The sequence below is a fragment of the Ruditapes philippinarum genome, unplaced genomic scaffold (genome assembly GCF_026571515.1).
Source record: "Ruditapes philippinarum isolate M1 unplaced genomic scaffold, ASM2657151v2 ctg3176_1_1_1_1, whole genome shotgun sequence".
In the NCBI taxonomy this organism is placed as follows: Eukaryota; Metazoa; Mollusca; class Bivalvia; order Venerida; family Veneridae; genus Ruditapes; species Ruditapes philippinarum.
Window position 1 is genome coordinate 95,378 of NW_026859820.1, and position 18,513 is coordinate 113,890.

At 33.6% G+C, this 18,513-nt stretch overlaps 1 protein-coding gene across 1 annotated transcript in view; it reads left to right on the forward strand.

Moving 5' to 3' along the window:
* LOC132758004 (uncharacterized) overlaps nucleotides 1-13,269 on the forward strand; it is a 30,251-nt gene extending 16,982 nt beyond the window's left edge. Inside the window, exons 2-8 of the mRNA XM_060749522.1 lie at nucleotides 1,448-1,546; nucleotides 1,856-2,000; nucleotides 4,091-4,207; nucleotides 10,551-10,647; nucleotides 11,377-11,916; nucleotides 12,618-12,783; nucleotides 13,161-13,269. Of these exons, the coding sequence (XP_060605505.1) occupies nucleotides 1,448-1,546; nucleotides 1,856-2,000; nucleotides 4,091-4,207; nucleotides 10,551-10,647; nucleotides 11,377-11,916; nucleotides 12,618-12,783; nucleotides 13,161-13,269 (1,273 nt within the window). The remainder of the gene's footprint in view (nucleotides 1-1,447; nucleotides 1,547-1,855; nucleotides 2,001-4,090; nucleotides 4,208-10,550; nucleotides 10,648-11,376; nucleotides 11,917-12,617; nucleotides 12,784-13,160) is intronic.
* The last annotated feature ends 5,244 nt before the right edge of the window (nucleotides 13,270-18,513 follow it).

Below are 18,513 nucleotides of genomic sequence, written 5' to 3' on the forward strand. Positions count from 1 at the left end.
ATTTGTTGCCTAAGAAGCTTCATTGTTGTGAACTGTATAAGATGACGAATGTCCGACATGCAATAAACGGAATTGAATGTCAGAGATCGGGATGCAATTTGAATTTTACCTGATAAAAGGTAGTAGACTTGTGAGAGGTTAAAACCGGAGGTCTGAGACGTGAGTTACAGGAGTACTATCCGCTAAAATGATGATCCGAGGCGCACATCGTGCAAGTTTGAAAACAGCGAGGAATATAGTTAAGAAACAATGATATTAGACGACTTCGAAGCGAGAAAAGGAGTCAAAACACAAGTATTGAGGGTTCTAGAAGATTATATACTCAGGTACTCAGGTCAAGTACTCGAGTTAAAGGGGTTATGATTGCCGGCTACAGCCCAGAGACATGTGGAACAACGTACTAGGCGTAACGGGTAACCGAAGTCAAAGGTACTTATGATGAAATTCAGAAACATAAAGGAGGTTCGAGTTACGGTGATAAAAAGCCACAATATTGAACCTTCAAGAGGCAAGCAATGGCGAGCCGAGATTCCAGTAACGGCGTCGGGGCACTAGCACCGGTGATATCAGACCTTCTATCCGCAGATAACGGAAGTGACACAGAAGTAATGGATATCTGAGACCCAAGTATTGTGGGTCAGATACAACAAGAACGCATTTTGTAACGTAACTGAGGCTAGACCAGGATAAAGGAAAACTTATGTGAAATCTCTGGAAGATAGAGTGATAACTCTTGGACTTAAACCTTGCATGTTATACTGTATGGTTCTTCAGTCATGTATGCAGAATTTTAGTTTTGTCCCATCTTTCCTCCAAAATTAGTTTGTACAGTTAAACAACCTGTGCAATTGGAGATCCAGCCAGATTGGAAAATAACACGCCATGTTATAGTCACAAAGTGTGATTTGATTTAGAAACGAAAATCATATGCATCTAATTTTAAATTGATATAATAATGAATACTAGTTTAAACTAAAGCTAATACAAGATATATATGCAGTCATTGACAGATGTGCCAATACAGTGTATAGTACCTCAAAAACAGCTACTGAAACTATAACGAACGCTATAAGAGCATTTTTAAATTGCCCCTAGTTTGTTTCTGACTCACTGATGAATGAAATACTTCAGTAACTTCAGAACAAGCTAAAACGTATATTGATTTTTTTTTCGTATTTTATTTTTGGATCATCCATGTCAATATGTACCATGTATTCCAAAAGAACTCATTACAAATGTGGTTTGACTTCAATTGCAATTTCACGCTGAGTTACCAAACCGCTATTATGTATTATAGAAGACCTTTTTTCTCTTCAATTATTGTAGGATTATTTTTAACTATCAGAATTAACAATATTTCATGTTGTTGTCGTCTGCTACTAATATCGTCTATTGTTCGTCTGCTCCGATGTGAAATAAGCTTCCATTTTCTCGTTCTGTATTTCAGATTTAACCCTGTGATAGAAAAGTATGAACTCGCACTGCTGATGTTACTTGGGTTTGCAGGCTTCTCTGCTCTTATAGGAATTGCGTACAACAGCATCCGGTACGTGACTTACAAGTGCAGGTTACTCATAGAATCAAAGAAACTTATTTGTTTAAATAAATGAAAAGAAAGTATTATATTTATGACAATTAATAAAGAACTTTGTATTCGAATTTAGCTTATTTTTTTTAAATACACAGATTTTCAGATTTTCGATTTTTCGAAGGTCACGGTTTAAAGTTAAATTTGTCAATTCTATTTTCAATCTTTATTTATTTTTATATTTATTAATTTTATTTATTTATTTATTACTGGTCTTTGTTTTTGTAAGTTATTGTTTAAATGTTTATTCTATTGTATTATTTACAGACGTTATGTGTTCAAAGATTTTCACAGTCTTGATGTTATTTTTGACGCCGGTGGGCGTGTGAGCTTGAGCCTCACTGCGGTGACCGTGACGTCACAGCTTTTATGGCCTGCGGATTTTCTACAAAGTCCCACAATGGCAAGCAAGGTTAATTTTTAATACGTTATGTTTTATTATCATGCCGTTCAAAAAGGTAGAATTGTTATTATAATATAATTGAAACAAAAAAAATCTGAGAATCCAAGCCGAAAACCTAAAATAATGAAAGACAGATAAGGACATTTTAAAAAACGTAAGTTTTTCAATTCAACTTCACAATTTCAACATCATAATAACATTTACATTTCTTTACCATGAATTCTTGATGTTTACGATTTCGAATTTATTAATTCACAATTTCAACTTCATGAATTCTTATTTCACAAATTCAACTAAACTACTGTAGTTCACACTATTAATTTACGATTTAAATTATTCAGCAAAACTAATTCTTGTTTGTGAAATTGGGAATGGGTTAAGTATAAAATGTAAACTCATAAGCATTCATTAAGTTTAAAATTGTGAGTGCATTTAGGTAAAACCATGAATCCGTGAAGTTAAAATCGTAATAATATATTGGTGAAGATGAAAGTGTGAGTTCGTAAAGTCTAAATGTCATCACCAGTCTTTGTTATAAAAAAGAACGAAGCTTAATGCAAAACTCACACATTTAGATTGACGGTTTGCATCTTCATATAATAGAAAGAGCTACGCCCCCTCATACAAATCAGATAGCCTCGTGATTCGATGTTTGTATCATAGTCAAACATAAAAACACGTTCCCTGTTGTCACAATATGAAACCCCGGGAAAAGGTAACCAACAAACGAGCATCTGAATATGATAGCTCTGTTGCATTCCCTTTCACTACCGTTACAATAAGTAAACCCCAGCAAAAAATGAGCCAATCAATGGGCATGCTCTGGAGTGCGGGTAACTAATACCTGCACTCCAGTTAACGCACGGTGCATGTATATGTAAACGATTTAAATCTTACACATTTTCAACAGAAAGGTCCCCGAACTATGATACAAAATGTCAGCTTGACCACTTTACTCATGTGAAAGAAAGAAAACGAGTTTGCAGATATCGACTTATTTCAGGTAAAATCTGCAGATATCAATTTATGTCATGTACAAGTAATAGAAAGAGCACCGAAACACGAGTCTATCTGATTTGGACGAGGGGGCGTAGCCCCCCGAGTTTAAATTAGGTTGCCGAGCGTTTTGGTGTTCTTGCAATAGAAAGAGCACCGAAACACGAGGGTATCTGATTTGTACGAGGGGGCGTGGCCCCCGAGTATTAATCAGATTTCCGAGTGTTTTGGTGTTCTTTCTCTTTTGTTTCATAGTCAAACATAAAAGCACGTTCCTTGTTGTCACAATATGAAACCCCGGCAAAAATGAACCAATGAACGAACATCTGAATATGATATTTCTGTCGCTTTCCCTTTCTCTTCCGTCAAAATATGTAAACCCCAGCAAAAATGAGCCAATCAATGGGCATGCTCTTGAGTGCGGGTAACTAATACCCGCACTCCAGTTAACGCACTGTGCATGTATATGTATACGATTTAACCCTGACACATTTTCAACAGAAAGGTCTCCAAACTATGATACAATAGGCAGATAACGACTTATTTCGGTTGCTTTCATAAAAAACCCAAATCGCTGTCGCCTTTATTTTGACAGTTCTCGTATACTTACTTATTTCAGAATATTTTTGTTACTTGAGAGAATGAATTTGATAACTGTTCCGTTGTTATTTTAGGAAATGCGGGTTGTAGGTTCATAACTTTACTTTTGGGCTACATACATTGCTAGGTTTGAAAGTTTTCTGGTTTCCATATTTTCATAACATAATGTGCAAATAAATACACTTTAATATGCACAAATGACATTATTTCACTATTTATAGACATATTTAAAAGCAATTAACTTCATTTTCTTGGTGAGCATGCGGAATTTGTCATTCTAACTAGCGCTTCACTCATAAGTTTAAAATTACTTTAATCTTGTTTTCCATTAAATGTTTTCTTTGTTGCACCCTCTCTTTTTGTTTCACATCAATAAACGGGTTTAAGATTTAATTTTTGCAATGCATTAATATAGAATAATAGCGACCAAAATCCCGTCATATTATTATTATTATTATTTTAATTGGTATTTCAATTTTCCAATTGCTTATATATAATTTCAGGTTGGCATATCAGGGTCGTTGTATTACACGTTAGCAATTGTACTGTCAGTGCTTGTTTTTGCCGTGCTCTGTATACAGCTAAAAACCCGTGCTCCAGGCGCCAAAACATTTCCGCAAGTATGATATCCTTCCGTATATATAATAAATTATATATTTCCGATGCGTTAAGCGAAAAGACGCCAATACACCGTTGTTAAATAAACGAAGAATAAAAGAAACAAACAAAAACAAAACAAACAAGCATAACGACGTTTGATTTTGCACACACTTTAATTGACGTGTATTTTGTCGGCGTCTTTTCAAATAACGTGTTTTAGCAATGGTAATATACTGACGACATCCCATTTCTTTGCACACAAAACAATCCCTATGTTCAATTGACTTGAAGTGGAATCGTATTGTATAAATAAATATCAGACCACACTTAAATTGACTTGTGCATATTTTAATCTTGTATAAGCCATTCATCACATTTTGGGAAAATTTCAAAATTAATACTGACTGAATAGCCACAAAGAGTTCAAACCATAAGTTGGTCATATATAGGTAAGTTCATTCAACGGCAGGAAGGTAAGAGTTAAATGGATCCGCTGAACTACTATTCGTCGATCCTACAGATAACCAATAGGTCGTGACGCCATGACGCTCTGGCCAACATTTCCCAAAAATTTCATTCGTTCGGTTTTCGAGCATTCTGGAATGAGGATGACGCACCCGGCGTGTTATGTGTTATGAATTAGTGTAGGACAAAACCCCTGCAGGACAAAAGCCCTCCCGTCAAAAAGTGACAAGGCGGACAAAAGCCCTTTTAAAAGTGACTTTGTTTTTAACGACATTCGTGTAAAAAGTTACCTCATTAGATATTTCAGGAAGGTATATTCAGAATAAAAAGTGGTTCTAGCTCATACACATACTAAGGCAAATTGAAAACAACAAGAAATATAATGTAACAATTTTAATATGTTGAGTGCATTGAAAAAACACAGGTATTCCGCCTTGTTAATTTCACGGGAGGGCTTTTGTCCGCCTTGTAAATTTCACGGGAGGGCTTTTGTTCGCCAAGTCATTTTCATTGGAGGGCTTTTGTCCGCCCTGTTATTTTCACGGGAGGGCTTTTGTCCGCCCTGTCATTTTCACGGGAGGGCTTTGTCTGGGAGGGCTTTTGTCCGTTTCCCGTAATGAACGTGTAAATAAAGCATGATTTGCGTCTGTCTAACATACGGGAAGCGAATAACAGCGACTAAGATAGATACCCCTAAAAACCATTAGACTGTGCTAACGTGCTACTGGCGCGCAAAGAACGATTTGTCAACGTTAGACAAGCGTGTCACTAACGTCACAGTAACGTGTGATTAACGACCGAATAGCGCATTGCTAGCGCGTTATTTTTACGGTCGAGCGGGTACAAAACGCTAAAATTCCATAGTGAATTCAGTTGTTCTTGTGAGTTTTAATGCCGCCGAGACGAGAAACGCAAAGCCTTTTTTCTAATACCAATGTATTTGGATGAAGAAGAATACCATGGTACGAGTACATCTGAGAAAAACATGGGTTGGTCGTACAGATCGAATTCTTGGAATCTTGATATTCTTTATTCAATCCAGCACTGTTGCCTTTATCACTGTCTTTGTTCTGCGGGCGATGTTCCTTCAATGTGTCAGCTATATCTAAGTTCAGTATATCTACATCAAGTTGGGCTATTACAAAAAAAAATATAGCCACCAAGTCTTTCTGGATCTCCCAGAGTAGGTGCTATCTATGGTAGCCAAAAATCAAACGGAACTTGCTTACAAAGCATTGGATGCACGGACACTCGCTAAACTTTCGAATGACGTTCAATGGACGCCAAAAAGGCGTTCATTTCACGTCTGTCACACGCTGCGTGCGTAAGGTGACCGTTCAGCAGTCGTTGTAAGGTCGCCAGTGAGTTATTCACTGCAAAGCAAGCGACGAGTTACAACCAACAAACGCTAGAGTAAGAACCGCCTCCGTGGTCGAGGGTTTAGCGTCAATGACTTCTAATCCAGTTACCTCTCTGGCGTGGTTTGATCCCCGGGAGATGCTTTGGTAGTTTAGCGCGGAGGAAGGTAGTCATGTACTGGTGTAACTCCCCAGGAACGATGGTTAGGAAACTACTCGCCTACATGACTGAAATACTGTTGGGAAAAGGGGAAAATGAAACAAGGAAACAAAAAAAACAACTAACTAACAAGAGCTGAACGCATGCATTGCTCGGCGAACGTAAGTAAAATGCTTAACGAACGTTTTTGAACATTCTTTAGCGTTTAAAATTAAACGTTGTAGAATGCTGGTCTTGGTAAGAACATGTGTGCATGTTTAAAACTTTTTTTCCGGACCGGCGTATTCCGCCGATTCGTGGTATCCAAACAACCATTGGTGACTGCTACTAGAACCTACTAGACTGCTTATTAGAATGTCATGGTGTAACGGCCCCATTTTATAAGATAATTAACGTGTTTATATTCGTGCACTATATTGTTAACCTAATAAGGAAGATCACATGCAATTACAAGCCTTTCAATGACTTATGTATAAATGAGTGAACAAAAAATATCAACTATAAAAATTAGATTATATGTTTTGATAATAGTACAGGCATCTATGAAAATAACTTAGAGTTTGTTATCATAAACATGTAGTGTCAATGAAAGTAGTTATTGTCATTTCATCAGGTTAAAATATATGTGCTGTCATGACAAAGAGACGAGTTCACACAACTGCAATGTTGTGACCTTTTAATGGTTAGTGTTATGATGATCGACAAGTTCATAGTTCAGTAGTAAGTGTGACATTTAGAGACAAGTGAAAACTTTAAGTGTGACACTTAGCGAAAAGCGAAAAATTTACTGTGTGACATTTGACGACAAGTAAAAGCGACCAAGTGCAAACGTTAACCAAAGACGGTATGTCATTTATAAGTGGACGTTTTTGCGGTAAGTGCGACATTTAATGGCAAGTTCCGACTTTAGCGGCAAGTGTGCCATTAAACGGCAAGTGCAACTTTATAAGTAAGCGTTACTTTTAACGACGAGTGCCAATTTTAGCGGCAAGTGTGTCAATGAACGGCAAGTGTAACTTTATTGGTAAGTGAGACATTCAACGACAAGTGCCAATTTTAGAGGCAAATGTGTCAATGAACGACAAGTGCCAACTTTAGTGGCAATGTGTCAATGAACGGCAAGTGCAACATAATTTGTTAGATGACACTGCTGCTAACGACAAATGCCAACTTATACGGCAAGTGTGTCAATGAAATGCAAATGTAACTTTATTGGTAAGTGTAAAATTTAACAACAAGTGCCGACTTTAGCGGCAAATGTGTCATTGAACGACAAGTGCCAACTAAAGCGACAAATATGTCAATGAACGGCAAGTGCAACTTTATTGGTAAGTGTGACATTTAACGATAAGTGCCATCTTTAGCGACACATGTGTCAAAGAACGGCAAGTGCAACTGAATTGGTAAGAGTAACATTGCTAACGACAAGTGCCAACTTTTGCAGCAAGTGTGTCATTGAACGACTATAGTCTGTCCCATTAAAAATGGAAATGAACTTTTGCCCGGTGTGAATAAACAAAACGAGGTTGAATAAAAATTTAACTATTTTTGTAAACTAAAAAAAAGTCACCCTCGAGATTTTTCAGGATTTTACTCTAAAATGTCTACTTTTCTTGTGAAAGCAAATTTTGATTTCTCTATGGAAAATCTCTGTTGTTTATTTTCCGTAGCCATTGCCGAAGTACTCTTCATTTTAAGATGAACGGGAGAAAGCACGTGTCATGTTTCTAAAATATACATGAGGTTCTCAGGGTCGTTTCATGATTATTTTACAAAGCTGGATCTACAAGATGTAACAGTTTAGTTGCAATGCATGATGAAAAACTTTAAAAAATGAAAAAAAAAGCAACAAGAACACCTAGTCAAATGGATAAAATATCTAGAAATTACACTTACTTTTAAGCTGAATAGAATTCCTATCAATTTCGGAATAGATATTTATAAACGTCCCTTCTGAAGATTCCTTCATTGCCAGTATCTATCCAGTTCCGTAGATCCGATTTTTTCTACTTCGAAAATCCTAGAAATGACATGACTCCTACACTCACCTATGATGATCCAGATTTTTTAAACTGTTAATCCGTCTCATTATTAAAACATTGTTCAATTTGTGGAGTTATCTGGGTTAGCAAATGAAATATGTAAATGAAACACATCATAATTCATTATGTTCCAAATCCATAATTCAAGAACGGCCCATCAATTTTAGTTGTCAACATCACAATGCTTATAACTCTTGAAAATGGATTCCAGACGAAACTTTAAATTACGTCAACAACAATTTACGAAATATATGACGTAACAAAAATGCCTCGCGATTCCAGTTGCGGCATTGACAGAGAGCGGCTAGGCATTATGTAACCTCAAACAGATAATTTTAAGCGTTGAGATGAATTTGTCTTGATGGAATTTAAAATAATTTTTGTATACCCAGATTTTGCAACTAAACTGTAAAAATACACATTCAATTCATATATGAATAATAAAACTTTTGATAACATTTAGATCATCTAGATAATTTTAAACACACTTAATGACATGAATCTACGACAGTACAATACTTCCTCCATTAATTACATATTACATTCGTTTTGATTTTATGTTTTAAACTATTTTACATATTTCTCAGAAATAATTTCCCTACATATAATCTCGTTTTTCATGACTTCTGTAAATCCTACTATTTTAGCTACAAAATATACAATATGCCGTATTTTTCTCCCGCGAAAAATATGCTAGATCTATTGTATTTTCACTGAATATTTTTAAATTTTAGGAAGGCTAAAATTATTGAGAAAGTCACTCGATGTTTCTCTTTGACTCGATCTCCCCTTCTCATTAACATAATTATTATATGTAACACTTTGAGTCTAAAAAAACACACTTATTGTCGCTTATTGAACACTACAATTCAATTTATTCAAACTTATTCTTAATAATATCAAATCAGTGAAATCACTTACATTTTGTTGAATTGTGAATTGTGAGACGGGAAGTTAAATTTGTATTTACAAACTTAAAGTGTATAGGCCTACGTTTGATTGCTCAAACTAGAAAGCATATGATATTATATATATTCTTATAATTTAACATTTTCCTCGAACGCGAGTCTGTGTTCTCTCATTAGCCAGGGAGTTAGTTAAAGTAGACACTGTGGTAACAAGCAAACCAATTCTGAACGTATAGTGAATCAGTTTTCCTTTCTATATATTTCTTGTCAGATTTGCATGATAGAGTAGTATTTTGTTGGCGATTTTTTGTGAAAGTTGAAACCTACGGAAAAATTTTAGCGCACGGACATCGCCCACCGAAATAAGAAGGGTAACATATTCTTGTAATCCCATCGAACCTGGTCAATTTAAATTATTTTTGAATAGAAGTGATACATACTAATGGACAGAGTTCAGACAACTAAAGTATTGTGTAAATTAAACATTAATAAGCAAAGAACCATTTTTTATAGTCTTCTAGCTGGGTCATGTGGGGGTTACGTTCATTGAACGCCGCCTTTCCTTGTTGATATTGTTTATCATATTCTAGCTAGTGTTCCCGCTCCCTACGACATGCTGCGGTAAGATACGCACTTTATTGGAAAGCTATCTAATCAAATCAAATCACTTTATTGTTCTTTTTTATCTTAAAAAATACGACAGTTTATCATGGTTATTAATTTAATCTTTGTGTGTAAGAATTTATAAAGCGGTTAGCGATATTTTAGCTTTAAATGATTTTGATTATTTTAATAATAGTTTGCTAGTAAAATTGCCTTTTTGACACCAACTTTGTTCTCATTTTTCATTTTAATGATAACATTTAGCTATTGATCAGTAAGTAAATAAATATAATCAAATTTTTATAATTAATGAGTAAATTTCACCGTAATTGTGAGACGAACCCTAAATGACGTCTATATGGGCGCCGCCATTTTGAAATGGACGTCACGTCAGGTTACAACGTAAGTCAACGGGGAAAAATATAATTTTAACATTTTGACCATATTACTGACTTTATGAAAAAAATGAAAAACATGCCTAGAGATATTGACGTCAGGGTTAAGATGACATTAATTTAAATGATTTTACTATTATATTAAATAAAAAATGGAATGTTCAAATTTGATGGGACAGACTATAGTGCCAAATTTAGCGGTAAATGTGTTAATGAACGTCGAGTGCAACTTTATTGTTAAGAGTTTCATTTAACGACAAGTGCCATCTTTAGAGGCAGTGTGTCATTGAACGGCAGATGCAACTATAATGGCAACTGTGTCAATGAACGGCGAGTACAACTTTATTGGTAAGTGTGACATCAACGACTTTTCGTATTTCATAATCTATTGTTAACAAAAATAACGTGTATCTTTTCTAATTTTTATTTCAGATCGCATACGCCCGTTTTGGTAAAAACACACATATTTTGTTTTGTGTTGTTGCTCTCTTTACAAATATGGTAATCGTTGCTAATCTTATTCTGGCAGGTTAGTTCTTTAGAAGCCTTTTGTCTTGCTTAATTTTACATTTATGCTTTATTTTGTTTATGAAATGGTCGTTATTTTAGTTAAAAGTGTACACCATTTTTATTTACCTGAAACAATTTTCTGAATTATAACAAATTATGTTTTATAAGAGTATTATCCATATATGAAATGCATATTTAAAAAAAAGACTGTTCAAACGAAGTAAAGCCATTATTAAAAGAACTCGACACTGTTCTTTGCTCAAAAGACGCATAACGTCGCAGAACATATTTAAGATACCTGAAAAAGGCAAAAGAATAAACTTCTTGGTGCCTCTTTCAAAGCATTAGAAACACATTTTGCCTAAGAAACCAATTGTTCTAGTTCTTTAGAAAGGTCAAATATGAGTTTAAATATTTTTAATAATGGATTTACAGCATGTTAAATTAAGAAACAAAACTAAGAAAGTAAGGCTGAACCTTACTGAACTGCGCGTTATGGGTGGTTAAAGGTAGGAAAATTTAACAAAGTATTTTTTGACTTCCAAGTTATTTACTGAATCACTATAATTATACCAATTGCCAAAGAGAAAAAGAAACAAAAGTTATAAACTTTAAGGCCAATGAGTAACTTTTTGAAAACTATATCACGATACCAAAAAGTACAAAAAATAAATATGGGCGCTAAATGGACCTTTAATTGATGTTTTACACAGTTATGCTAATATTGCAGCTTCTATTAAAATTTTAGGTAAAGCTGCCATTGAAGTACTCAGCAAGGATTCTTCGAACGAGTTTACTCTAATGATTCTGGCCGTGCTATTCGGTTCATACTGCATGATTGGAGGTCTTGGAACTACTTTTTACATTTCCTATTTCAACACCGCATTGATCTTTATTACAACGTCACTTTTCATCCTGAAATTCACATACTTGGTTGAACCGGAGGTAGAAGAAGTGACATCACATAAAGCTCTTCATACTGCAATGTCATGCTTAAAAGGGCCTGATGGGAATTACGAGAATTCCTTCCTTACTTTTCGAAGCGAATCCGGAATAATTTACGGCATCGTGACATTATTCATGACCATCGCAATTGTTTTCTGTGACCAAGCCAACTGGCAGAGCCGTATTGCAGCGAAACCTCGTGAAGGAATGTTAGGGTTCCTGATAGCAGCGTTTCTATGGTACGCCATTCCGACGTCAATTTCATTCGTGTCATCGATGACGTATAAGACCATGAGTTTCAAGAATGGAACAAACCTTCTGACTGATGAAGAAATTGACGAAGGTAAACATCAGCTTTCGGTCTATTAAATCGTTTCCTTAATAGAGAATAACATGCTACTGTCGTTTGATATCATTGTTATCAGGGGAGGCTGATATGGGCTAGAAAAGGGCGAGGCTTGTACAGAAGTTGGAGATAAATACAACAATAAAATAACAACAAAAACCCATCACTTTAGGCATTTTACTAGCATTAGCTCTCATAATACACGTAAATCTATCTATTTTTTATTTTATATTATTATTATTATTACTTTTTTTTGCGGGGTGGGGGGGGTGGAGTTGCCTTGCAACAACACAGCATATGTCATATGGAGACTTTGCAGTTTTACCTCAGAGACCTCATGTGCCCTTCCTTACATTATTTGTGGCACGAACAGGCATTCGAAACCACAGAGGGAAGGAGCATGTGGTTTGAAGCCAACGACCTTATCTTCTCGGCCAAGGACGCCCCGTTTAATGTTAGACTTAGACATCTTCTTCTCATTTAAAAAGTCTAAGGTACATGTATGTGTATGTACAATTCTATATTTTGATTGACAATTCAAAATGATAAATGAAAGCGTTTTTTGTTTTTGCCTTTTTGTTGAACAATTTGTAAAGAACATTCATTTATTGATTCCAAGCAAAATCGCAATATTTAGGAGGAAAGCTGTAAAGGTCACTCCCTTTAATTGATTATTACATTTCAAATTTTAATTTTAGGTTATATTACACCTTTTGTCGTACAATCGTTGCTAGGCAAGGAAGGGTGCTTTGTTCTGCTCACTTTAATGACTATGACGTTAATGTCGACTGGTTCTGGTGAAGTAATGTCAGTGTCGTCTGTTTTAGTCTACGATATCATTAAAACACACATAGATCCATTCAGGTACGTTCGTCTGCTGCACTTTATTGCATGCGTGTTTCTGAATAATCATACAATACTTGTATATATTTTGATCATTGATCTAACTGTATATTCTACTTCTTAAGCCAATACACGTGAAATAAGGAGATTTTCCAAAATTTACCTGATAACTGACCCGAATTATATATTCGTACAATAATATAAATTTAATAATTTAGAGGGGCCTTACTTTCTCCAAGCACATTATTGCGTGATATTTCTTTCATTTTTTCTTTATTTTATTACAATTGTTGATGTGTAATTAAAACAATGATAAACTGACAATTACATGTAGTTGAATGAAATTACATTTTTCGGACTTTATAAAAAAGATAGCGAAATTCACACTGTTTTTAAAGGCCTGGTGCTCAGCCAACAGACTGTGTTCTTTGTGGTAAATCAAAGATACCTATTGCGATGGATGATGTACCGAGAGACCCTTTCCCATTGGCCATCGTGGTGATTTAGAAATTTGGGGCGAATTAAAATAGTTAGCGGGAACGCCCAAACCTGGATTTCCTTTGCCCCGGCAGAGAAGTAAGTTTAAATTTCATTTTAAAATTTTACCTTTAAGTACTTCTTGGTTTTTTTTTGTTTTTTTTTTTTTTTTATTTTTTTTTTTTCCGGTGGCCCACTGCTTCCTTTCCCTCTTTCCCTTTTTTCCCCTACTTCACATACGTAATTTTTTCTTTTGTTTTCTTATTTTAGGATAAAAAAGGAAATTAAAAGGGAGTTAAAGCTTAATTTGTTCATCTTTGCATTTTTTAAATATGTAGAAATGTGAGATATCTCCGATATATTTCATATAAGGCTTAATTCATCTTGAGAGAAAATTCTATAATATTTGATTTTCTTTTCACTCATATTTTTATTTCGCTGTAATTTTGATGGGCTGTAATTGTTTTTGGTAACTGGTTACAATATTGTTTTGACGTCCTTGGGACCCGCTATTCAACAATCCCGGTGATGATTTGGTAAACATGGATTTTCCTTCGGATTTGATTTTTATTCGGGGATGAAAAACCCCAAAATGGCCCCTTTTGGCCCCCAGGTTTTTTATCGTCCCTTTTTTTTACCCCTTTTACTTCCTATCGGATGGGCGGGGGTTTACATCTAAAAGGGCTGATATCAGGTAAGGCAAAATTTCATAAAAAAAAACAAGAAAACGATTGTGAGAAGGTATAACAGTTTTTTGTCTTTGTTGATATTTCTTCCACCGTTCATATTTGCTATTCCTGCTAAGGAAATTCAAAGATTTATAATCCTGGCGACTTTGGTCTTTAAATGAATATTTTTATCAAGTGTGTAGTCTTGAATTTTGTTACGTTTCAATGGCACATCTTGAATTATATCCAATATGTTAGGTTTTTTTATATTTCAAGCATATGTAAACTTTCGTTTTAAGATATTTTTGTCAATGCATACTGTGCCATGTCTCGGTTTTTCTTGCATAAAAAGTAAGTAAACATCATTTAATTTCAGGCGGTATAATTGGTCTTATATGCTCTGTGTCCGGTATGCTAGGTTACGGTTCTACTTACGAAGGTGGATTATCCGATTTCTTTAAAAACACTGCCCAAGACTACAGTCTGTTGACGGGACTACTTTCGGGCGTGGTTGTAAGCGCAGTTATCTCAGTCATTGTGTCACTATGTGATAAGAATTCTAGACAGCGGGTGGCGTTAAACAAAGCATTCCCTCTCGGAAAGCCGGAGTACGACAGTGAAAAAAAATCAGGAAAAAAAAAGCTATTTTTCTTGAATTGAGTTGGTTGAGAAATGAGCATAATCCACTGGGTTTCCCTACGCTGTTTACAAAAAAAAAGCTTTCAAAAGAATAATGTGGGAAAATATACTTTAATCACTGGAAATATTTTCAGGAAAACACGTTTAAAAAATTCCCTGGGTGGTCGTCAGTTTGCCCTTTTTTGTGTGGTCCCGGCATAGCTCTAAATCGGACTGCTGAAGGAAACTTTAATTTTTGGCCGGATTTTGGTTTTTAAACACTGGTGTAATATCCCTATTGTCGTAATATCCCCTTTACAAGAAAGGCAAAAATTTGGGACCGTTAAAAGAATAAAAGTTAATCTATAAAAAAAGAAGGGTTTTACGATTTCTGTTTAAAAAATTGTGATTTTTTGAATCTTATTTTTTTTTCTCTAAATTTTAAAAACTGGAATTCAGTAATTTTTCTTTGATAATATTTCTATTGCAATAAAAAATTTAAAATTAAAATTTTGAATTTTTGGGTTTCCCTTTTAACCCCTTTAAAAGGTTTTTAGCAAAAAGGAAAGCCGGGTTTGAAGAAATTTACTTTATAAAAATTCCGTTTTGGTTTTTAAAAAAAAAAATCCAAATTCTTTTTGAATATAGATATATTATATAATAAACAAGAATCCTCTGTAAACAGTGTCATTTTTTAAAAGAAAAAATATACCCGAAAACCCTTTCCCTGGAATTCAGTAAACAATTTATCTTTACATGAATAGTTTAGAAAAATGTCTTTTTAAAATTTTTCCCGAAGAAAAAATGTCAAAATTTGATTGTTCCATATAGAATCCCCCTGTGATCCCCAGAGGGTTTTTTTATAATTTCTTGTCCCTATTTTCCCCCGCCCCGGGGGTCCCTGGTTTATATAGATTGAGGAAAAAATTAAGTTTTTTTTAAAAATTAAACAAAACTTAGAATTTATTTATTTCGGAAAAATTTTCAAAAGGTATGTAAAAATTCTTGGGAATTGGGCCCAAATTTGGGGTTTATTGAATATTATATTGGCACCAAATTTAAGAATTGACTGGCGATTAAAAATAAAATTTCAAATTACTCTTAAAATTTTAAAATGTAATTCTGGTTTAAAAAAATTAAATTTTTTTAAATTTTAAAAAGCATAATCTTATTTGGGTAAAATTAGGATTAAAAATAAAAAACCCCTAAAAATACGGTTTTTTTCCTTTTGTGATCTATGGTTATTTTTCAAATTTTTTATTCCCCCAGTATAATTTGTCTGTTTAAATTTTACGTCTTTTTTTAAAATTTTTTTACCCCCCTTGAAAAAAATTAAACTGTTTTTAAATTTTCCCCCTTAATTTTTGTTTAGATTGTAGTAAAAACCAATTTATAAAAACAAATTTTCTTTTTAACTTTTTTAATAAAAGTTTTTAAAAATTTTGTTTTTTTCTTTTTTTGGTTTTAAAATTTCAAAAACCAATTGATTTTTACCCAAAATTAGCGTTAAAAAAAATTTTAGGTTTTCTTTTGGGGTTTGGAAGAGAACCAGTATTTTCAATTTTTTAATGTATAATTTCTTAAAAATTTTGTATATTTGTCTGCATTTTTTTTAAAAAAAAGGACTTTACTGCATTAATCTTTTTAAAATTCTTTTTAAATTCTAAAAAAAATTAATTTATTTTTTAAACAATAATTAAATTAAAAAAATTTTTAAATTTTTAAAAATTTTTTTAAATATTTATTAAAACAAAAACTTTTTAAATTTTGTTCGTTAAAACCTTTCCCTAGTTTATTTCTTTTTATTTTTTTTCAGAAAAAGGAAAATTCCCCTTATTAATTTTTTTGAAAACATTCGTGAAAAAAAATGGAATTGTAACTTTGTTTTTAAAATTAAAAAAAAGGGTTAGGGGTAAAGGCAAGAAAAACTTTTTTATTAAAATGAAAAATAATTGCATTGTTTTTTCATTGATGGTTTAAACAATTTACTAAAATAGGAAATTATTTTTTTAAAAGATGGAAAACTAAAGTTGAAAAGTTTATTTTAATTAAATAAAATTTATCAATATCGTAAATTTTAAACACCCAAAAAAGACGATTTTTTCCAATCGATTACTTTTTAAAAGCGCGAAAAAGGGGTGAAATTATGAGTTATGATCAATATCTATACGGTTTAGATTTAACCCGCACGTTTGCTAAATACGCATTGCTATAGTCCGGTCTTGTTTTTGCAGTGTCCCAGCTCGTTTTCTTTTCAGATATAATGACATCATCCCTCTCTAAGTCTTCCATTGGTCGATACTCGCGTAAGTATCTACAGTTTTTCAAAAGACGCAATGAAGTCGTTGAAACGCCGGGAACTACTTTCCTTTCGAATTCCACGTTCTGCTCCGGTTGATAAACTTTAAATAGGAAATTGCTGAAAGAAAAACAATGACGCAGACATGTATTTATAAATGACATTGTATTTTTTTGTTTTGTTCTTTAAATTGTTTTAACTAATAAAGAAATAGTTAAAAGAGGTATGCCTCTAGATTCATGCTATTTTTCATAATTTTTCAAAAATATATTAATAGGTCAAATATTGTAAAGTGAACAAAAAGTAATTGCAAACAGCACTGAAAATCCACGAAATTACCCCAAAATAGTCCAGAATATGCAAAACTATCCCTAACTGTGTTAGTAGATTATTGAGAGTGCAGAAGTTATGTGAATCACAAGTCATATCAGGGGATAAAACTCTGAAATGATTTTCAATTTGAAAAACCATAAGTTGCCTCCCATCCAACAACAAAACTGATCAGTTTTGCATGGTTTAAAGATAAAAGTGCAAACTTTTCCGAATGATTAATTTGCATTTGAAATAGGTTAGGGTACGAATGGTTTTAGAACGAATGCTTTAAGAATTAAAAGTTTTAGGAATAATGTCGTCATCTAACTTTTTCCAGGTCTTTCACTCGCAAATCCGAGATCGGTCAAACAAACAAGCTACTCAGCTAACATGGCAGATTTGCACCGCACGAATAAGGCTATATAACATTTAATTTTGATAAAATCAAACCATCCTCTTATATTGCCATAAGCCGTAAAATAAAACCATCCTCTAATATTGCAATAATCAGTAACATAAGGCCATCTTCTGATATTGCAATAAGAAGTTTGATAAGACCATCCTCTAATATTGCAAAAAGCAGTTACATAAGACTGTCCTCTAATATTGCAATAATCAGTAACATAAGACCGTCTTCTGATATTGCAATAAAAAGTTGGATAAGACCATCCTCTAATATTGCAAAAAGCAGTTACATAAGACTGTCCTCTTATATTGCAATAAGGTGTTATATAAGACCATCCTCTAAAATTGCGATACACAGTAAGATAAGGCCATCCTCTGATATTGCAATAAGGCGTAAAAAAGAATATCCTCTAACATTGCAATAAGCCGTAAGAATAAGACCTTTTTCTGATATTGGCAATAAGCCGTAAAATTAAGACCATCCTCTAATATTGCCAATAAGCAGTAACATAAGGTCATCCTCTGATATTGCAAAAAGGCCGTAAAAAAAAAACCAGCCTCTAAGTATTGCAATTAAGCCGTAAAATAAAGACCATCCTCTAATAGTGCCCAATAAAATCCGTAAGATAAGACAAATTCTCTTATATTGCAATAAGGCTTAAAAAAACATCCTCTAAATATTGCAAAAAATCCGTTAGATAAGACCATTCTCTAAATATTGCAATAATTCGTTTTAAATAAGACCTATTCTCTAATATTGCAATAAGGCAATAGATAAAACCATCTTCTCTAACATTATTATAAAATGCTAAAATATAGACCATTCTCTAATATTGCAATTAGCATCTAATATAAGACCATCCTGCTAATTTTGCAATTTTAAATCGTAAAATTAAGGCCCCCCCTTTGATAAATTTCAAAAGGCTTTTTTAAAAACCATCTTCTTAAAAATTTTCAATAATGCCCTAAGTA